Source organism: Uloborus diversus, chromosome 2, assembly GCF_026930045.1.
Source record: "Uloborus diversus isolate 005 chromosome 2, Udiv.v.3.1, whole genome shotgun sequence".
Classification (NCBI taxonomy): Eukaryota; Metazoa; Arthropoda; class Arachnida; order Araneae; family Uloboridae; genus Uloborus; species Uloborus diversus.
In genome coordinates this window covers 129,786,989-129,810,643 of record NC_072732.1, presented here as the reverse complement: position 1 = coordinate 129,810,643, position 23,655 = coordinate 129,786,989, and the positions used below count along the sequence as shown (strand labels likewise).

General features: G+C 32.9%; 1 protein-coding gene across 3 annotated transcripts in view; it reads left to right on the top strand.

Moving 5' to 3' along the window:
- LOC129217334 (glyoxylate reductase/hydroxypyruvate reductase-like) overlaps nt 1-20,528 on the top strand; it is a 40,236-nt gene extending 19,708 nt beyond the window's left edge. For all 3 annotated transcript variants that reach the window (XM_054851616.1, XM_054851617.1, XM_054851618.1), the window contains exons 6-10: nt 1,356-1,450; nt 5,243-5,320; nt 6,310-6,472; nt 12,664-12,794; nt 20,204-20,528. In XM_054851616.1, coding sequence (XP_054707591.1) covers nt 1,356-1,450; nt 5,243-5,320; nt 6,310-6,472; nt 12,664-12,794; nt 20,204-20,319 — 583 coding nt within the window. In that variant the 3' untranslated portion in view covers nt 20,320-20,528. The remainder of the gene's footprint in view (nt 1-1,355; nt 1,451-5,242; nt 5,321-6,309; nt 6,473-12,663; nt 12,795-20,203) is intronic.
- The last annotated feature ends 3,127 nt before the right edge of the window (nt 20,529-23,655 follow it).

Here is a 23,655-nt window from a genome sequence, read left to right as displayed (position 1 = left end):
TACGAATTGTTTTGTTATTTTTATTTTTTTTAACCTGTTCGGGAGGAACAACGCGTCTTTGCGTCAGCGCTAAGTGGTTCTTCAGAGACGAAAGATGCATCCATGCATTATGGTAAGTAGTATGCAGCCGGCCTAACGACGCTTTTTTGCGTTTTTGATCTGGAACAAAGTGTTTACTATTAGATGGCGTTACTTATCCATGTTCCGTTCAAATTATTGCTCTCCTGCATTACTATTTCTCTGTCTAAAGTCAGAATGGGGTCTGTCAAGTGTCTGTGATTTATTGAATTTTGTGAAAGAAAAGGTAAACATGTGCTCGCAAGTGAGAACAGAAACGTATACTCATTTTGAAGTGACTCTTCCTAGTTTCGGTTCCATTTATAATGGGATTGGAGGGGAGATATTCTAGCAATGGGGTTTTACTTTTATGTTCATTTGGTAGCCATGGTGAACACGTTTTATCTTTCCGAGGAGGGAATATCTTAATTAATGACTGATCCATCTATGGATCTTTTGGGTCTCATTGAAACAACTATAAATTATTTTTGTTGGAGTTCTTTATACAGTAGTTACTTTCGAAAATGGTACGCTAAAAAAGAAGGCAAAGAACTTAGACGGAGATGTGTAATTTGCTAAAAGCAGAATAAAAGACGTAACACTACGTATGAGTGTAAAATGCTCAATGCGAAATTATCTGTGCTTTGAAATTTTTCATGCGGCTTTAAAATATTTATTGTTACAACATTCTTCAAGTATTTCATAATATTAAGCGCAAATATTTTCCCTTTTTTGTAGAAAATATATTGTTTAATTTTGGTACTTTTAGTTATTGTAAAAAACAATATATTTTGCATTTTTATTGTTAGATAATAATTATTTTCATCCAATTTTTTGCTATGATTGAAATTTTGATATATTTTATAAAATATTTAAAAAATGGTTTCATTTCTGCTTAAAGCATACATTTTATCCATTATTATGTATGCGTACTTTCCGAAATTGCGTATTAGGCTTAGCGGGAGAAATTGCCCCGGCCTGTGCGCACAGTCCGTGTGCAACAGCTACCGTCCTGAGGGAGAGCTATCTTCAGCGAACTGCCATCCCGAACGGGTTAATGCGCATGAAAACATAATTTTTCACCAACTCAATTAAGTTACTTTTTTGCAAACTTTTTCAAAACATCGTCTGATTTTACTTTAAATATAGAACTTTGTAGCTTAGACTGTATTCCTCTCATTGCCTTCAGTTTTGAAAATGTGCTTCAAAAGTTTTGAAAAGATACCAAAAAGTGAAAGTCCCAATTTGTTAATTTTGGAAGTTGTTACATTAGAATTTCATTTTAACTTTCTTTTTAGTGGTGGATGGGTAAAATGTGCTTGGGGACCACTTTGGATGTGTGGGCAATCTCTCCAAGGAAGTACAGTAGGAATTATTGGCCTTGGAAGAATAGGTAACACTTTCTCTTCAAAACTAAAATTTGAATTGTTTTTACTGATGAAATAATATAGTATTAGTAATATCATTAGTTTAATGCATGTGTATGTTCATTTTAAAGCAATTTTCTAAACTAGAAAATTGTATGATTTATGCCTAATTTTGCATTTAAAAAAGTGTAGAACTTTTTAATTGTATGCAACACTACATGCAATTAAAAAGTCGTATATATTTTTATATGCAAATTGTTGATGAAATTTACTATTTGACTCTCAATTATCAAAAACCTCAATTATTTCGTAAAACTCGTCATAAAATTTTATTGAAATAGGTTCCCAAATTTGCGAAACACACTTATAAAATTTTTGAAAAAGATGTTTTTTTCTATCTTTTGATTGATTCCAAAAGCCACTATAGGACAGGCTTAGCTGGTAACTAAAAAATGCATGCCTTTAAACAAGACTAAAAATTCCTTTCATTAGTATATTTGCGTGATTTCAAATATCTATAAACTTTTGCTACTTATATTGGGAGCGTTCCAAATGAAGCTATGTGAAGTGATTTTAAAGTTTTAAATAATATTTCAGTATTTTTCAACTATTTTTCTTTGACGAAAATTATTAACAAGACACTAATGCATAAGTACCTATTTTTCAAAATCAGGAATGGGGAGCATTATCCAAGGTTTTCTGAAATATTAGTGCAAATTTGGTGATCTGTTAAACATGCCAAGAACTTGGAAGTTTATCAAGAGAACTAATACAAGAATAGCGAGATTATGTACAACTAGTTTCTTTTAACACTGTTTGTGTTTGAAGAGGCATGCTTTTTTTTTTTTCGAAAAGACCCAACCCACCTGGATTTTTGATAAAATACCTGGGTTTGTTTTGGGTATTTGATTAAAAAAATGCAGATTTTTTCAAGATCATTTTGATTACAATCTTTCTTTAAACATAGTACAAGACAACTCTTTTGCTTCTACTTTTACTTTTCATGAAGCTGTATATATTTTTTAATCCTTCAGCTGTTTTTCTCAAATTTAATATACAAAATGTTAAAATTGAAGAAAAATGTATGAATTTGAAAACATATATTTGAAAACATATATAAAACAAAACATTATAGCCCAGCTAAGACCAGTTTAGCTGGGCCCAGAGCCTGTTGCTGGTCGTCACTTTTGTATTTGTATATAAAATATGACCAAAAATGTTTGATTTAAAACATGACCATTTAAGAATGAAACATTTACCTCTATTCAGAAACAATTTTTGTGAGTAATAAAAAAAAGTGCTCCTTGTAATTTCAAAATACACTATGAAATAATATATATATATGTATTACATTTTCTTCTCACAACCTATGACTAAGTTTTAAAATAAAAGGTGCAGCACAAACCGTAAACATGAATAATATCAAGTATTTTAAGAGTCACAAATTCAACAAGTTGGAAATAAAAATTTGAACAGTGTTAAAATTAGTAATTACTAAGTGACTTAATAAATTTTGAATATAATACGGGGTTCGTACGAGTCATGGAAATCCTAGAAAGTCATGGAAAAAAAATAAGCAAATTTCAAAGTCATGGAAAAATATACTGGCCAAAGAGAAAGTAACAGAAGCTAAAAGAGCATTAGAAACCTAGAGTGATGTAACAGTATTGAACATATAAAAGCTAATAAAACTGGGAAATTGAACGATCTCAAAAATAAATTTGAATTTTAAAATCTCATTGCATCCACTTCTGTAGCAGTCGCTCGTCTTTCTTTGCAATGTGATTTTACTGCTTGGACATCACACATCTTGAGTTTACCATTATTTTCAACACTTCTAATATTTTATATTCTGTAGTAACAAACTTGCACGTTCTTGATTTTGCCACGCACGCTTAAAAAATGCAATTCAATTGCAACCGAATTCATTTCCATCACTCGTGAAAACTTTACTATTAAATTTGTCAGAGTTTATCTAAATTTGTTGAAGGTTTTAGAAAATAAAAATCTTTAATCAGGCAATAGAATACAGAAATAGAGGAATTCTAATACTCTAAAGTGGTAGTGCCCTACATACGGCCCGCAAAACTAATCCATGTGACCCACTGCTGCGATCAATATCAGGAATCAAATACTATGTTCTGGAACTCCTGAACCTATTGATTTATATGCATTTGAAAATGTGCAAATAAAAAAACAAGTACATTTGAATGAGAAGATTTATTCACTTCTGAATTTTTTTATTTAAATAAATAACTGGTTTAGAAACATAAACTTACTAAAGAATGCAGCTTTACTTTAAAGAACCAAAAAACCTGTCAAGTTATGTGGATGATTAAATGCTCTGTTGACACTAAAAGACAACCTTTGAAGCAAATTTATTGAAACTTATGACTCATTCAACCTTTGTCCCATTCATTTTTATTCTGCCTGTTAATAAAAAAGTTATAAGACAATTAAGCATCATTATATTCCATTCACTGTATTTTTACTTTACTTAAATTTATATGATGTAGAGAAATAAGAATAGTTTAGTTTTTTAGGTGTGCATTTATACTTTTTCCATCTCAAGCTTCTAAGAAATAGTGGCATTCACATAGCAGTTTTGCTAATTCTCATTTCCAAAAAATGGCAAGTTTGATGTTAAATAGTGCTATTCTCTTCACGTAACAAGGTCATGAAAAAGTCTTGGAAAGGTCATGGAATTTTTTCATCCGAATAGAGTGTAAACCCTGATAATAATACATAAATATGTTAGAAATATTCAGTAATGGTTAGTTTAAGGAATATGGTGCAATCATCACACAGCTTGGCTACTTTTGGCTAATTTCGTGTGATTATTGTAGTCAAACTTTCATTTGGCAACCTCACATTGAACTGCTGTTAAAAAAGTTTCCCTGTTTCAGTTTATCAAAACATTTTTCCCAACAATGCAAAAAAAAAAAAAAAAAGAAAGTCTTAGAAATGGATGGAAATAATGATTGCATATATTGGTCTCCTGAGTATTTAGGAGGGAAAAAAAACTGAAATCTGCACATAGTCTTAATTTCTAACTGTTAAAGAAATGTCTCTGAAGGAAGATGGAGATTTCTGGACTTGGTATTGATCAATATAGTTATAATGTTCAGTTTAGTTTTATTCTGAAGTAAGCATTTTTAATATGCATTGAATTCTGAAAAGGTCCACTTTACTGAGATAGTGGGTTTCCCCCCCCCCCCCCCCAGAGTGGGCCTGCTTTGGCAAACCCTTACACATAGGGAAAAGAGGATGCTGTAATCAAAAAATAAATGAACAAATATTGTTTTTTAAACAACTGACCTTCAATTTAACATTTTATATTTCTTCAATTTTGTATATGCTTAAATATTGTGCTTTCATTTCTAAACAAATATTATAATGTTATAATATTTTTGTTCTGAATACTAATTACTGTAAGTCTTATGTATAATGAAGGAGCTCAATTTGCAGCCACTTCTGTGTGATAAATGAATAATTCTTTCTATTGAGAAGGCAAATAGCTATTGCTCCTCCCAATAATTACTGACTCGGACAACTACTGGAAATCAAGCAATATTATAGATGCTTAAAGTTTTAAGAGAATTTTCCAATTTTTCAGCTAAATTGTTTGAAAATGAGTAGAATTGCAATATCAGCTTAAACTATTAATTCATGAAATTGCTAGTTATTTAATATTTTGGAAATGATTTTGTTCAAATTATTATTTAAATCTTCAGTTCTATACTACAATTTGTGAACATTTTCTGCCTTTGTCTTTCTTCCTATTGTTTTATACTTCATTGGTATCTGTAATATTTTAGGCTTTGGGGTTGCTGAAAGGTTGAAAGCTTTCAAAGTGAAAAATATTGTGTACTCTGGAAATCGTGCCAAAGTTGAAGGTAATTCACATTTAATGTAGATAATTATGTCTATAAGTAACATTATTAAATGATATTATTCTACTATTTATAATTAGTGACTTCTAACTCATATAATGAATTAAGGAATAGTAAAGAAAGGATGCATAAGTGTAAATCTTCAAGCAAGAATACTGGTAGATGTTATTCAGATCAGTTGAAGTTCTTCATTCTTTAATTTTTACTAGGGCTCAAAAAAGTAAAGATAAGGTTTCATTTTTTTCTTCAAAGTGAATACCAAAATAAGAGTTTGTATTCGTTTTAATGCAGTAATAAAGGGGAAAAAAACAAGCTAAAATTGAAAGAGAGGAAAAGTCACATTATTTACTAAATTGAACTGAAAATAATCACAGTATGTAGTTTAATCAATTTCTATGAAGATTTTCAAATATATGAATGACTGGAAGTGCCGGACCCAGGGGTTGCAAGCTGAGGCCTTGCCCCGGGCAGCAACTTCTTGGGGCTGGCAAATTTGCCTTATTTCATTGTTTTTTTGGTTGATACTTCTAATAAAAATTTGAAGGAAGACGGGTTGGGGAAACAGTTTCAAGGTTCGCCTCAGAGAAAAATCAAAGATCCGGTACTGGTGGCTAGTTTTCCGTTATTTGAGAAGAAAAAGATATTTTGAAAATATATCTCAAACAAAGCAGCCCAAACAATGATCTCTAAATTAAAAAGTAACTGATTTTTGTCTTTTCAGTGGACTTCAATTTAAAAGTATTAATTAAAAGGTTTGTGTAATTTATAGCAGTTTTTATTATTTTTTATCTGCAGTCTTGAGTCTTTTAAAATGAAACTCAACTTGTTAAAGATATTCCAATATTTTTAAATATGATGTGCAATAACTTGAATATTTGCTTTTAATGACCTCTCACCATAACAACGGATTTTGTTTGGATGACAGTGGTCGTTATGACGATTGTCGATTGTATATAATAAATATATTCTGAATATTATTACTATTTTTTCAGCAATGGAAAAATTGAATGCAAAATTCGTTCCATTGGATGAGCTTTTGAAGCAATCTGATTTTGTGGTTGCCTGTTGTGCTCTCACTCCTGAAAACAAAGTAATGATGAATAAAGAAGCATTTAAAAAAATGAAAAAGAATGCAATATTTATCAACACAAGCAGGTTGGCATTTCTTTGTTTCTCGTGTTTCTGTAAACGCTTCATTTTTTCTATGCTAATATCATGGTTTTAATCAATTTAAGACATAGTTCTTCACACTTTGATTAAGAGCTGAAATAGTAATCCGCCTTTAATATAAGCAATCCATTTTAAATGTGTTCAGTTTGAAGCTTTAACTTTTGAAACAATGTGTCATCTATAGGACTTATTATACCTAGACCCCATTTCCTTGATGATTATATAAATATTTTATTGTTATACTAGCAGCATGACAAATAAGGTCCTGATTTGTAGGGTTTAAAAAGCTTCAAATTTATCTGAGAAGCCTTAGATTTATCCAAAAATTTTGTAGTTAAAATTACAAATATGATTTTTTCCCATTAAAAACTGAACATTTAATCCTTTTACCATTAAAAAACTAAAAATTAGATTGTTCCCACTAAATTAATAAAAATGCTTCATTGTATATTGTTACATGTTTTTATAATTCCAATATCTATACTAAGCTATCGATCATTTGAGTACCAATTGTGAAAAATGCACAGTCATGGGACCGAACACTCCAAAATGGAGCATTACCTCCAACCCATGCATTTTCAAAGTTGTGCAGGGGCACCCTGATGAGAAGTTATTGTAAGGTTCCAAAAATTTACTTATTCAGCAAATTTGGTTGACAGTTCGGCAAAATTTGAGACAATATTGCAAAATTGAAATTATTATTTTTTAATGATGCCCGATGTTCCTTCTCATTAGACGTTATGTCTGATGATATGTGTGTGTGTTCATATTTTGTTAATGTTAAAAATATGTTGTTAATGTTATGTTAAAAAAAGCCTTAACATATTGTTAGTATTTCTTTCAAAGTAAAGTGTTGTCCTGCTGCAAATTCTGTACCTAAGAGCCAGAAGGACGTATGTAACAAAATGGCAATTTAACAGGAGAGAGGAAATACTTTTTCTGGCGTGCATGCAAAGGAAGGGATGTGTGCTCTTTTAACAATGGAAAAAAAGATTTCTTTTTTAGGAATTACGTTCACATGTCTTGATGCTGAATAGGCTTCTACATGCAATGCACTAATAAAGGGAAAATCAGTTTCTGGACGTCAGTCTGGCTCTGAGGTACAGAATTTAAATGTAAATTATTCATTGCTTCTTTTGCATTCGTAATTCAATTTGCCATTTTATCATACCCTCCCCACCCCCTTCCCTCATAAAACTTTGCTACTAATTTAGTTTTTTAAAAGTTGGTAGCTTTGAGTACACCCACTATACTCGGCCCACTCATTAATCCTCTAGATGTGCTCCTTACATTACACCTAAAAGCAAAAGTAAGGCAGAAACAAAAATGCCAAAATTGTTTTAACTGACTTTAGCATTTTACTTAAAGTTGTTTTGGTGTTGTGAAAGACCATCTGACATATTGCGTAGCATTTAGACATTGGTCTCATGTGCCCAAAGTCACAAGCTGACTCCAGTTGGTGAATTTTAAAGATGAAGAAAATCAACAGTGTCCGTGTTGTATGACTGTGTGGCATGTGAAAGATATCTTCTGTATTCATTTGGCTTTTCAATGACCACTTCACTGACCAATTCAAAAGAAACATATTGCCAGTCCCATGCTAAACTAACGAGTGTGAATTGGCACTTTTCAGGAGAGCCAAAACACTAAATATTATTTTTCCATCTGAGGCATTTAGGTATTTTCAATGTTTTAATATTTATTGATAACTTTAAGAATGAAAAAACTGTCGTTTGAAGTAATTATAACAAGTGGTGTTCCCATAAAGTGTACTTCCATATACGCTGTATACTCTCAAATATTTTTTAGACATATAGCATATACCATCAAGCTTCTAAAAATTTCATATTATGACACATTACAAAATACAAAATACAAAAGTGACGACCAGCAACAGGCTCTGGGCCCAGCTAGACTGGTCCTAGTCAATTTACAATCCCCAGTGAAGATCAATGGCCCTCTTAAAACTATCTACTCCCTTGCTCATTACCATCTCTTCCGGTAAACTGTTCCAAGGTTTCACTACCCTGCTATAATAATAATTTTTCCTAATATCCATGTTAGCCTGAGATTTAAATAGCTTAAAACAATGACCCCTTGTCCTGTTTTCAGTGCTTAACTTCAGCCCCGTAACATCGTTCATTTTAATAAATTTAAACAACTGAATCATGTCCCCTCGGTCTCTTCTTTGCTTAAGACTACATTTTTAATCTTCTAAGCCTGGAATCATAGTTTAAGTGAGAAAGTCCGTTTATTAGCCTTGTAGCTCGCCTTTGAACCCTTTCCAATACATTAATGTCTTTCTTAAGATAAGGAGACCAAAACTGAACAGCATACTCCAAATGAGGTCTTACCAAACTTCTATATAAGGGCAGAAGAACTTCTTTAGATTTGTTTGAACTAGATCTATTGATAAACCCAAGCATCTTATTGGCCTTGTTACTAGCAATGCTGCACTCTTGGCTAAACTTTAAATCCTGACTTATTAAGACCCCCAGATCAGTAACTTTGTCTGCCTGACTAATGACTGAACCTTGCAAATAATAACTTGTACACTTATTTCCATGCCCTAAATGTAGCACTTGACATTTCCCAACATTAACAGCCATACCCCATTTATCAGCCCACTCCATAATATAATCTAGATCCTCTTGCAGCTGTTTTGCTTGTTCTTCATTTTCTACAGTCCCCATAACTTTGACATCATCAGCAAAACAATTCATGTTCCCAGAAATATTTTTGTGAATATCGTTCATAAAAACAATGAACAAAACAGGTCCTAACACTGATCCTTGAGGAACCCCGCTTAAAAACCTCACTCCAATTAGAGTAATTTCCCCTTACAACTACCCTTTGTTTCCTTCCGGTCAGCCAGTTTTTTACACAAATGAAAGTTTTCCCTCCTATTCCTATATCAGCTAATTTGCTCAGTAGAGCAACATGCGGTACCTTATCGAAAGCTTTTTGAAAATCAATGTAAACAACATCTACAAGCTTCTTATTGTCCAAAGCCATGGTAACTTTGTCATAGAAATGTAATAAATTAGTTGCACAAGATTTGCCTTTCCTGAAACCGTACTGAAAACTAGTCAATACATATAGAAAACTAGTCTCTAGAAAATTTACAATCTTAATTTTTATCAATGTTTCAAAAATTTGGATACCACCGAAGTTAGACTCACAGGTCTATAATTTCCCACACTCCCTTTAGACCCTTTCTTGAAGAGCGGTGTAATATTAGCCAGCTTCCAGTTTTCGGGCACTGTCCCCGAGTTATAAGAAGCATTGAAAATATTTGCGATTACATCTGCTAATTCCTCCGCACATTCAACTAAAATTTTTGGATAAATATTATCAGGTCTCCTAGCTTTAGTCTCTTTAATTTTTTTCAAATGAAGTAAAACGTCATCCCTGGAAAATACAAAGTCCTCAAGCTGTATTATAGCTTGTGTCTTGTTGGTGTCAACTGTTGAGATACAGTTATCGTTAAAAACACTCGAAAAAAAGTTATTAAGAACATTAGCAATATCACTATCGTCCTGAACTAAAATTCTGTGCTCATCAACCAGTGGCCAAAGATGACTATTTCGAACTTTCCCCGAATTAGCATATGCAAAAAACCTCTTGGGATTCCTGTTTATGTTATCTGCCAGTCTTTGCTCCAACTGTCTTTTCTGAATCCGTACCAAATACTTAAATTTACGCCTTGCCTTACAATATTGGAGCCTATCTGCACTGTGACCAGTTTCTCTAAACCTATGAAAAGCAGCTTGCTTGTAATTTAGAACGTCTTTAGTTTCCCTGGAGAACCACATTGGCCAAATTTTAGTGTTGACACCCTTTCTCCTAAAAGGAACATGATCCCCAACCATTTTTGCTAGCTTTTCCTTAAACTCTGCCCACGGAAGATTCACATCGCTATTGTCCAATCCAGAAGAAAATACTTCTTTCAAACTCTGCCTAAGTGCCACAAAATCAGTATTTCTGAAATTGGGCACAAACCTAAAATTCTCTACTTTGTGTGTATTAAATTTAATCCCAAACCTAATACTGTTGTGGTCACTGTCTCCAATGTGTTCCCCTACACATAACCCCTGAACAGAACCTTCCATATCACAGAAAACTAGATCCAAAATCACGGCCTGTCGAGTACCCTGAGTTACAATTTGATCTAAAAGACAGTCGCCAATTACTTTCAAAAATTCCTCTTCTCTGCTATTACTATGGTAAAAATTATTCCAATCAATTCCTGGAAAATTAAAATCTCCCATTATAATGACTGACCCCTTGCTTGAAATGTCACTAGTAATACTAAACATCTGTTCATCTTGACCCTGGCTTAAGTTGGGTGGCCTATAAATGTTCCCTAAACGTAGTTTATTTCCCTTATTGCTCTCAACTCCAGCCAAATCATATCAATCTCATTAGGTTTATCATTAATTACCAATTCATTGCAAGTTAAAGTGTCTCTGAAATAAAATAAAACCACACCACCACTTTTACCTACTCTATCTTGTCTAAACAAATTATATCCAGCAATAGATAATAAATCATCATCACTTTTGGTAGCCCATGTCTCAGTAACTCCAATAATATCCAACCTCTCATCTATAATTATGCTTTTCAATTCTTCCATCTTGTTCCTAATACTATGAGCATTTGTATAAAAAACCTTAAGTAAGCCCATCTTACTTTTATTTAATGCTGCACGATTATTTGAATCCCAACTGTTAAAATCTTTTCTCTTATTAGCCACCCTATTTCCGTTTCTACTAAAATCCAAATAGTTAGTACACATTTGAATTCTGCTCCTTAAAGCATGCCCCCCATTCCAACTTAGTTTTTTGATTCTGAAGCCTCTAAAGCCAAAACCACTAACCATATTGACCCCTGTAGAGCTGAGATGCAGGCCATCCCTTGCAATCCAATCACGTTTACATTTACTCCACACATCAGTAAATCTGATACTACGCTTAACGCAAATTTCCTTGAGTATCAGGTTCATACACCTAGCCCGTTGGTTTAACCAACTCTTATGCACTCCATACCTGGGAAGCAAACCAACCACTTGGACATTTGCCGAACAGTTGGTTGCTTTGTCCAACAGCTAATCCCATTCCTTTGTAAACTCATTGTTGTTACTATGGCCTACATTGTTAGTTCCCACCCACAAAGTAATTTCATCCTCTTTATGAAATACCCCCTTCTTTTCAGCAATTCTATTTACATCTCTCACCCGAGCGCCTGACAAACAACATGTAGCCACCTTACGTCTAACTCTGCTTATTGAGTTTCCCACCTCACGCACCATTGAATCTCCCAAAATTATACCCTTAGTTTCCCAGTCTGTCACCTCAGCAATAGCTTTCCCCTTTACCTGTGGAATTTTCCCACTATCTAACACACAGCTAATACCCACCTCCTTTTTACTAACTTCCTCCTTTACCTCTGGAATATTCCCACTATCTAACACACAGCTAATGCCCACCTCCTTTTTACTAACTTCCCCCTTTCCCTCTGGAGTGTTTACCCCATCTACACTCCTACAGCCTAATTAAAAAAATAATGCTAACTCACCCTCCAAAGTAAGCATCCTAACTCTGATTTCTGAGAGTTCAACACAGTTAGTGCAAATGAAATCCTTCTCAGACTCATCTTTCCCCTTAAACAAGCAGAACATCTGACATAGGTCACAAGAAATCCACTTGTCCCCTTTACCACTTTTAACCTCCTTCACTATGCATATAACCCCCATTCTAGCTCAAAATGATACACTTAAAAGTCAATATAAAAATGCAAAATTGAAGAAATAAAACTAATTATTAGAATTAGAAAGCATTGGAAGAAAAAGGTACAAAAATTACAAAATCCGAAGACAAGCAGTAACTACGGCAGTAGTTTTCAGTACTACAGCAAACATCGAATTTGAAAAACATGATTTTTCACATTCGTTAATTAAGCATGGTGCTGACAATATATTGAAACTCAATGCATAGAAATAGAGCAAGCAAAAATCCATTTTTCACATAGCTCAGTTTTTCTGCATTGAAGAAAATATTCTTTCAATCTTGTAACATGAGTGTATTTTTTATTTGAAATTGTTTACTGAAACAAATATTACTTTTTGTTATATGTGTTGAAAATTATTACTGTGAATTTTTTTTTCATTTCCTTAGGGGTGCATTAGTTAATCAGGATGATTTATATGAAGCCCTTACTACTGGTGTGATTCATGCTGCTGGTTTAGATGTTTTGGATCCTGAACCTTTGCCAGTAGATCATAAATTAACTAAACTGCCAAACTGCGGTATGCTTTTATTAGAAAATTTGTCCTCTGTGATTAATATTCTAATTGCTCTTTTTTTTCTTGCACAAATTAATTATTAGTTTATTACAGATAATGTTCATATTTTTTTCTTTTCTTTCATGATGAGTTATAAATTTTCTTCTCCAACATATGTTCTCATTTAAAAAATAGAAAACATTTTTAAATAAATAAAACTATAAAATTTAGTTTAATGTAGAATAATGTATCCCCCCCCCCCCCAATAGAATTCGAAGGAACAATTTTTTTTAATCTTTTTTTATTTGTCAGAGATTTATGAATTTTTTTTATTGAAGCATCTTATATAATTAAATCTGAGCATATGTATCTATGTATATGTACCCATGTCTATGTCGGAGTTACTTCTCCCGAAGGACAGTGAACTGATCATCGAACCAGGTATCGATGGATTCATAATCTTCCAATAATAATTAGCAGAGATATCAATTAAAAACTATTAATTACGACACTTAGATTTCGACATAAAATTCCTATTTTTTGAAGGCTTTCCTACGTTTAAACTGTTATTCAGTCCGTCATATCATATTTCTGCAACAATGCTTTAATTGAAATTTATAGCGTGAAGAAAATCATTGAGATGAAAGATCTGTTGCCTTTTTTTTTCTCGAATATCAACAAGTAAAATTCTTCCTTTTGTTTCAGAGGCTTTTCCTGTAATCAGGGGATTTATAATGTTTACTTTTTGGTTATTTTTCCGCAATCTACCGCAAAATTTTGCTGTTTTTTTTTTTTTTTTTAAGTTCAAGCCTGAGTTTTAAACACGCGTCACTTGACATAACTAGTACTTATGATAACACCTGAGTATCATCTTTAATTTTGACATTAAAACAGGGAACGTTATTCACAAGATGGATTTAAAAGATCTATTGTTTATTACACTTTAGTTTAATCAAAATACCCAATAATTTAGGTGTGTGCAGAAAAAATATTAATACAAGAATATTTCTTCACATAAGCTGCTGTTGAATAGAAGCAATGTTTTTTACTGTGTGGATTTAGTGCAACAATATATTTTCTCCAAATATTTTTTTTATATCAGTTTTTTTAACCTAGCAATTAATCTGTTTGTAAAATGTTGGTTCTGTTTTTAATTGCTTAAAACTCTGTATTACTAGGTAAATACTCTATTAGAATCTTCATCTGTATTTTTGATTTTGCAACCATGTTTAATTTTCTGGTTGATTTCTCAGGGCTCCCAAATGGTCCACTTTTCCCGCCAAAGTCCGTTTTTTAGGGTTAAGTCCGCTTTAGACCGCTTTTTAACATTTTGGTCCGATTAGTCTGCTTTTATATTGTTTTTACTTAAAATCAGATTTTAAAAGTTTTCCATGGTGTTAAAAGATACTGTAAACCCAAACACGCGGCCGCGGCGCATTAACCTGACTTTCCCGTATTATTTCGCTTCAGATTGACGTCACTACTCCTCCTTCAACCGCTGCAGCATGGAAATCCATAAAAAAGAGGTTTGGGGGAGGAGTTATGACGTTGAATCGCGGAGCCGGGTGCTACCGATATTTCTCGGAATTTCAACCTCACGTTTGCAATAACGAATGAACTTTCCGATCTTGAAACTTGAATATTCCTTTATCTCAAAGTTTTCATTGGATCCCAAGCTCTTGAGACTGTTGTAGAAACTTCCCATAACTCGGAACGTTTTAGCCGGTCCCTTGAGACTTAGAGTTGTCGCACGTTGACTGTAATAGTAACGCTGCTATGAACCACCCCTTTTGCAAATAAATTCGGAAGTAATCTCGTGGCGCATGCGCCATTTTTTTTTTACTGGTGCATATGTATTTTGTAAATTTTACGCCCTTGAAAAACCTTGAAAAGTTCCTGAAAAAAAAAAGTTTATTTTCCAAGTGCTTGAAAGCCTTGAAAAAGTATAAAAAGTTTCTTTATTGCTTGAATTCTTTTAAAAATATTTTTCCGTGCAATTTTCTGAACATAGGTTTGATATGCAGTATCGCGAAAAATTGCTTTCGTGTTTCAGGTTTCAATCCTTTTGCATCTTGTAAATATTTTGATGTTTTTATAGGGTTGCACCGGATAGTGATTTTGCCGGATACTGGATACCGGATATCCGATGCCCCCTTACCTGCCGGATTCGGATATCCCGGCCGTATATCCGATGGATATCCGGCATTTCGATTGCATTGCATGTTTGCATATTTTTCCACAACGCCGTTTCAAAACAATAAATCAAACTTGTTCCACATATCATTTCTTTAAAAACATGTTAATTACATTCAAATGTACTTTTTTAGAGCCTCTATATTTTAATTTAGGAATTGTGCTATATATAAAATGAAACATTAAAATATTGTTTTATTTCGACAGATTTTTTCGAAAGAGAATGTAATGTACACATGGTTTAAACTTTTAATTATTCATAGTTGAAATCTTAAAGGTCGTATTATGAGTCGTATTTGTTATTAGAGTTGCATGACGTGTAGAAATTTTTTTAAACTTCATCATGAAGTAATACATTTTCTTGTTTCCAATTTAGAAATAACAAAAAAAAAAACTTCGCTTTGAAATCATTTTTATTACAGATAATACACGTGTAAAATTTTTCTAACATACAAGTTAAAAAAGAAAATATTAAAACAGGGCCAGTTTGACTCAAAAAATAAATAAATAAACTTAAATAATCAACTTAAAATTTTACTTTAATTCCAGAAATAAAGGAACATTTTCTCTAAAGATGCAAATTAGCATCTTAAATACAGTGGTGCCTCCCCTTAAGAGCAAGTGCCCACCCCTAAAAACCATAAATACCCCCCCAAATAGAAAGCCCCCCCCCAAAAAAAGAGAAATACCCCTAACCCCCCCCCCCCTAGGTGGGCAACCCAGTTAACAAATTAATAAACTTATGCTAAAATAATCAACTGAAAATTTTACTTTAATTCCAGAAAACAAAGATTCACTCTCTTAAAAGATGCAAATTAACATCCTAAATACAGTATTAAGAGTCATTCTCAACATGTTCACTTTTTAAAAACAAATTAATAAACTTATGCTTAAATAATCAACTTAAAATTTCCCTTTAATTCCAGAAAATAACGATTCACATTATTAAAAAATGCAAATTAATATCTTAAATATATTATTAAAAGTCGTTCTCAACATGTTAACAATTTTTTTAAACATAAATAAAATATTATACTTAAATAATCAACTGAAAATTTCACTTTAATTTCAGAAAATAAAGATTCACATTCGTAAATGATGCAAATTAACATTTTAAACAAACTTATTAAGAGTCGTGTTAAACATGTTCACGCTTTTAAAAATAAATTAATGAACCAATTCTTAAATAATCAACTTGAAATTTTACTAAATTCAGAAAAATAAAGTTACACATTCTTAATGATGCAAATTAACATCTTATGTATAATATTAAAAAATATGCTTAACATGTTCAATCTTTCTTAATTGAATTTATAAATTTATATTTGAACAATAAACTTAAATTTTACTTTAATTCTAGAAAAATTTCTCTTCAGCGTGTTAAAGCAGAGAGAGGGAGGGAGAAATTATTGGCAACATACCATCAGCAGATTCGCGAAGGAGAGGGGGGGGGGACGCGGGGGAATGCCAGAAGCTAGGTTTGAAGAGGAATGGTCGTTTTTGAAGCAGCAATTAAAAGAGAAAGCATCATCGAAAAGTTTATGAAACAGTGAAAGCTTTAACTGGATTTTTTGCAAAAGTAAATTCAAAATTAAACCCTCATTTCAAACCAAATAACCCCACATCAACCCCGGATATCTCTCACATTTTTACCGGATAACTGCCCGGATATCCTGCAAAAAACTGTCGGATATCCGGATCCGGAGTGGCTTGCCGGATCGGATACCTCATAGTTCCGGATAGTTAAAAAATCGGTCGGATACCGGATATCCGGTGCATCCCTAGTTTTTTACAATCGGAAGTTATTCTGACATGTGCTATCTTAGATTAGCTTATTTTTCGTTTAATTTCAATACTTAACGAAGGAACTAGTTTGGAAACCATGACAATATTGAACTTACTCGGACTTTGCGGAAAACTGCTTCTCGGGTTTGGAATTTCAATCCTTTTGCATCTTGTAAATATTTTGATTTTTTTAACTGTAGGAACTCGCACTTCGCGGAAAACTGTTTCTTGCATTTGAAATTTCAATCCTTTTGAATCTTGTAAATATTTTGATGTTTATGACAATAGGAAGTTATTTTGACATACAGTAGCCCCTCGTTATATCGCGCCTCGTTATATCGCTCATTAGGATATATCGCTCTTTTCTTCTGTCTCCCGAAATATTAAAGCCTAAAATAAGAAAAAAACTTTGCTTTAAGTTTGAAACCATTTCTGAAAACATATGGTATTGCACAGAGAAGGTCTCTTTCTTCTCAATTTTGTCAATGAACAAAAGGAAGCAAATCTTCTGAATTCGCTGGAAAAGCAGCAGCAATTCCTGTCATCCAAATGTACATACCCGCACAGTATATTTCAGTTTAAGATGGTCTGTAAATTACTTGACATCTTCTTTTGTATTGATACATTGCCTTTACAAGGAGTGAGAGACATCAAGCGTCATAGTAGCTCATGTAGAAGAGAACATACGCCCTTCTTTTAGTACAGAAAAGATTTGTACTTGGTTGCACAAACCAGGATTTGCATCAAAGAAGGGAATAATGATCTGGACGGGCGAAATGGTTTCCTGGAAACAATCTGGTTTCTTTTACTTTTCACATCCTTTCTACAGCAAGTAAAACGGATAAGAAAACCTACTCGGAATAAGAGGATATTGGAATGCTCATCCTTATCTCGCGGTAGCTCAGAAAGATCGTCTTCATTCGCCATTTGATGATTTTAACTTTCTGACGGTGAAAATTTACTTAAATTTCAATTTTGTTTAAATTTCAATAGGTGTGATAGCACCCACATCGAAACCATTAGAAACTAATGTCAAAAAGAACGAATGCCAATTTACTTGTGTATTAGACATAACTATTTTTAATCCCCTCTGTTATATCGCGCTTTCGGATATATCGCTCTTTTTCTTTGTCCCCCAAAAAGCGTGATATAACGAGGGGTTACTGTATAATACTTTAGATTGACTTATTTTTTGTTTAATTTCAATAATTAACGAAGTAATTATTTTGGAAATCATGGCAACATTGAACTTACTCGGACTTCGCGGAAAATGAGTTTTAGTGTTTGAAATTTCAATCTTTTTGCACCATGAAAATATTAAAATATTTTGCCCAATCAAATGTTATTTTCCCAAATGCTACCTTAGATTAGCATGTTTTATGTTTAATTTAGTAGAAAATAAATAAATTTATTTTATGGGAAATATGCCAAAATTGAACTTAGTTCGTGAAAATTTGCTTATCTGAGCTTTCAATCATTTTGCATCTAGTAAATATTTTTATATTTTTGGCAATATGAAATTGTTTTGACATGCTGCATTAGATAAACTCGTTTTAATTTTTATTTAAATAACTAAATATATATATATATATTTTTAATTCAAATTTCTAGTTTTGCAACCTTAACTTGCAAACTTAATTTTAATTATTATTAGTTTATTTTTGGTTATTACTGTTTTTATAGGGGGAAGGAGATATTAAATGTAAACAATTGAGTGCATAACATTTTAACTTAGTGTTTGTATTTAAAACAAAGTTGAATTACAAAATTTTATAAAGGTGAATTTTTGTACATTTTTTTCATTGTCATGATGCCTGCCAAAGAAGAGAATTAGTCCCCCCCCCCCCCATAAAAGTCCAAAGCACTCATGGTCTTGCACCATGGAGTTTTTTTTAAATCTAAGTTTTGTGATTCTTGAAAATATACTTTGAATATAAAAATTGCAAAACTAAACCTCGTGTGATCTTCTTCTCTTTGTGATTAAGCATTTCAGACATTTTTAGGAAAACTTTCAATACAGTAAATCTTTTATCGAAGTGTCTCTTGTAGAAAAAGCAGTTTCTTTTCCTATACTTTTTATATTACTTTCTTTTATTTATGTGTTAGCATTAAATGAAATCTGCATGTAATATTTATAGTGCGATTTTACAGTAGTATCTTGAAAAATATTTTTTTCCCTGAAATGTGCTTAATTTTTTTTTCTCCCCAAAGGGTATGAACCCTGTGATAAGAGATTAACTTTAAAATTCAAATATTAAATAATTTTATTATAATCTCAGTTGTAGCTTTGTTGAAAATGAAAACAATATTTTTTAGGTTTCAGTGTGAGTCATGAGGAAGTGCACATTTCTCAGCTAATAGTTAGATGAAACTGATGAAGATGAGAACAAAATTAGAGACTAGGGAAAACAAGAGAATAAAGTTTTTTGTTTGGCGTATGATAACGCTATATTAAGAAGCATTAAAATACAGAAAAACATAAAAATAATTTTAAACTAAATAAAGGAAGTGCAGCTTCACCCATCCTTCAATGAGACTACCAGCATCCCTGGTTCAAGTCAAAATGTATCATTATGCCTATTTAGTTCTAAAGAATCTGCCTTAAGTGCTGGACTAAGTGCCCCCCCCCCCCCCCAATGTTATGCAATATATCAATGGATAAAAAGATCAGTTTTGCAGGTGATAAAAGAAATGTATCTCTCATTATTATAGTTAATTAACATACTATCTTCATGAATTTAACAGCTGGCAACTAGTTTGCCTTTTGGTGCTTCCATGGGTTTAACTATGAATGGTCCTCCCAAGGTCCTCTTTTTGATCCTAACTGGTCCTCTTTATTCCCCTTTTTGATTGAAAATGGTCCTCTTTTACCCTTTTCTGAAGCTAAAATGTGTTGGGAGCCCTGATTTCTGAACTCTTTATTTCACATGCGTTATCCACAGTTTCTCATATAACATATCACTTGCCACAATTTCATATTGTCAGCTGTTGAATTTCCAAGTTTAAATTTGTTGAGATTCTAAGTTTAGGTAAGAAAAATTCCGTGGCAGATCAATCAAAAAAAGCAATTTTTGACCTCCCCATTTTCGATTTTCATAAAACTTGGCATAAAGGTCACATATGCCAAGGTATGTAATCCTGCCAATTTTTAGATTTCTATTTTAAAAATTGCTCAAAGTATAAGCCTGTAAAAAAAATAGATAAAAAAAACTCAATGTGGGGAAAAAATTAAAACTGTGTTCTTTCAAATGACTGTAACTTCTCTCCTAATTAAAGTAGAATAAAAATTTAAAAGTTATTGAAAAGCTAATGAATGTAGCTTTCTATATGTACTGATGGATTGTCCTACATAGTTTTTTTTTTCCTGCAGTTTTTTTTTTTTTTTTTATTTGACAACATTTCATTATGAAATAATTTGGAATTTATCACACAACATCACTTATAATGTTTTACAGTTTTGCTGCCCCACATTGGGAGTGCTACCATAGAAACTAGGACAACTATGGCCCTCTTGACTGCCAAGAATATTCTTGCTGGCTTGGAAGGAAAGCCTCTACTATGTCCATTATAAATAGGTTATTTCATGTAGTATGAGTTATACAATTGTTGTTATGAATGTTGTATGAGTTGGTTAATTGAAAATTAAATTCTGGTTAAACTGGTTTCTAGAAAAAGAGGCTTCATACTGTACATCTTTCTGTATAATACATTTCTTATTATCTTGTTAAGTTTATTAAATACTATTATCTGTGAGACTTTTTGTATTATAAAATGAATTTATAAGTAATAAAATTTCTTGTTATATTTTTCTTACTGTTTTTGTTTGTTCTTCTTTTTAAGTATTTAGTTAAAGTGATTGTGACAAAAGAATTGTTTTAGTGTAACGTTGCTAATAGCTTGCAATTTTCTGGGGAGAGAACTCTTGTGTACTTTCTCCTTTTAATTTGCATGCTGGAGACATTAAATACAGCATTTTTCACTCTACATTTTTCATGTAATTAGTTATTTTTAAGAAAATGTTGTAAATTTGTGTATTACACATGTTGCTAAGAGCCTAACTAAAGTAGTTCATGAGTATGTATGTTGATGCATAAACAAAAAAGAAAAAAATATATATTCTTTTTCTCACTCTGCAGTTGTGATTTAATTGAGCAGCTTAACATCCCTGCCTTTAATCTTTACCTGACTGTGAAGAAGGAACAAAAAACCTAATCCATAATTGATGATGGTTGATGAAATCATTTTAGAATATGAAAATCACGATAACTTATTAGAACGAAAATTTCGTACTACCTTCATGCTTTGAAATTGAAAATGCAAGTAAGTGTGTCAACATTAAGTAAATTTGAGAAAAGCATGAAGATAAAACTCAAACCAGGCAAAAGAAAATGAAAAATTTCATTTGGTAAATCTTTCTAAATGTAAACATTTCAAGAACATTTATTTTATTGATCTCAATTTTGAACGAATGTATAACTTTTAAAAGGCATTTGTTTCCCCTGTTTCCTGATATATATGTAGTTCTAATTACCCCCTTATAAGGCCTCAAAATTCAAAATTTTATATGTGTTTTTTCAAATTTTACCTGCGTAAGAACCCTCTTCACCTCCTGAAGTTAAGAGATATTCTCTATCTTTCTTAAAGGGGATCACTACATCACTTTCCTGATACCTATTCTCCAACAGCCCAACAAGGTCAATGCAAGAAAATAAATGTTCTGTAGGGCCTTTAATAAATAAGAAAAAACATAGAGTTATACAGGGTGCGGTAGATACAGTTTGACCGCGGATTGTATGTAATTTGGCAGTCTGTCAAGTAAAGACTATTTCATCTGAATTAATATAGCAAGGGAGAAGGGAAAATAACAATGGGATTTTGATGCACGCGTTTTATAATGTCACTAGTGCCTTATTCATTTATTACATTCTCTAAAATAAAATTAGGGGGAAAAAATAGTTACCGTGGAAACAATAAAAAGAAAAGAAAATATTGATTATAAAGATTAAAGATTATATATAACCATTTTGCATTTTATTCAGGAATGTAAAAGCAAAGTGGTAAGCTTGTTGTGAATAAATAAATCAATTAATTTTTGCAGTGAGAATATAGATCGGATATACTTCAGATTTAAAAAATGTTGCTGAGAGAGAGCAAATTTTCATTTTTACAAAACTAAAGCTAATTAATAGAAAGGCAAAAGTGCACATCTGTAGCAAATCAATAATACCCCTATAAACTAATAGATACGTCCATTTCCGCCCTTGAACCGGATATTAGCCTTTCCATGCAATCAATGGTCAGACAGTAAGTAATGAAACTGACCGCCGCACGGCCCCCCAGTCTCCAGCAGTGGGGTCCCCACTGAGTGACATGATGGTTGGGGGATCTCACTACCAAAGGGCACGAACTTGAGGGTCACGGATTCGGACAAAATTCTTGATTTAGTTAAATTCCCACTAGATATGATCCCAGGTAAAGCCGTTTGACTGCATAGGCCCTAGTTCAGTCGTAATGGGGGTCCAAAGTTTCTAGTTTGCCTCCAGAAAAGTAATGGTTTTCCTTTGAAATAAACCTTTTTTCACTCTTTTCTTGATTTTGCATTGCGGTATCGCTCAACTGAATGCATTTACCGTATAGAATAAATTCTAACGCCCCTACGTTGTACTAACAAGAGACGCGACAGATGTTAGGAGAACAAATATTGTGCAAAAGTTTCAAATCCCAAAGAAAACGCTATTGCAGCTCCAGAGCCAAACAAGCAAATTTAGTCCCTCCTTGGTGCCGAACCAAAGCCTATGCACGCAAAATATTTTACCTAGCCTCATATCTAGTACGAATTGACCTAAATCCAGAAATTTATCCAGATTCGTGATTCTCAAGTTTTTGCCGTCTGAACCACACTGATTTGCAGGACTCCAGAGAATATTGCATTGGCGTTTTCATTTGAATTTGGAACTTTGGGACGATATGTACTTATTCAAGACATTCGGCGTCTCTTGTCAGTACAAAGGAGGGGGGGGAGATTAATTCTGTGTTGTGAATGCATTTAATTGGCTCATACTGCAACAGACGTGGCTCCAAGGGAGGGGCAGGGGGGGCAATCGCCCCCCTGTCGGAAACGTCTTGGCCCCCCGTCGGGGAAAATTTTGTATTTCATCGGGGAATCTGTTTGCTTTGGCGTTTATCGTAAATGAAAATTTTTTTTTCCTCGGATATGAACTCGAAAAACATTAGTAGAAAAAAGTAGAAGTATCTTAAATATTAAAAAAAAGGAAACAAAAAATCAATTCCCTTCGGGGCCACCCACCTTGACACACGCAATTTAGCCCGAGTCCGTAAGTCCCCTTTTAACGTCGCCCAGATGGTGACAAAATAAGGGATAGCTATTGCTACGAGGAAATGGTGTGCTTTCATCCTTGAAATTTCTGTTTATCGATGAGCTGGTTTCGACACCTCAGGGTGTCGACTTAGACTAATAAAAGAGTACAATCCCCCCCCCCTTGACTATCCACGTCCCTGCCGAATGTAGTGGTGATTTTCGGTCAGACCTAAGGCGTCGTCATATGGTTATCGCGACAAATACGTACCGAATGACAACAGCCAGGACGAGACTCGAAACGAGCTAAAGAGACGGGGGAGGGGGGGGGGTCATCGGAGGAAAAAACATGCTTCGGAGATTTTTCCTTTTCTATTACATTCGCTAAACAGCTCTTCAGCATGTCAAGTGTGCAGACACACTGTTGATGCGTTTTAAAATACTTCTCTGGGTAAATAACTGCAATATTATCTTTTATTTTCACTCTGAAGTTACAAGTAAGTTATTAGTATAGTTATTTACAATTTTTCTGATTATTGTTGGATTATTCTACAGCAAAACATATCGATGAGTAAACGAACCTTTTACCTC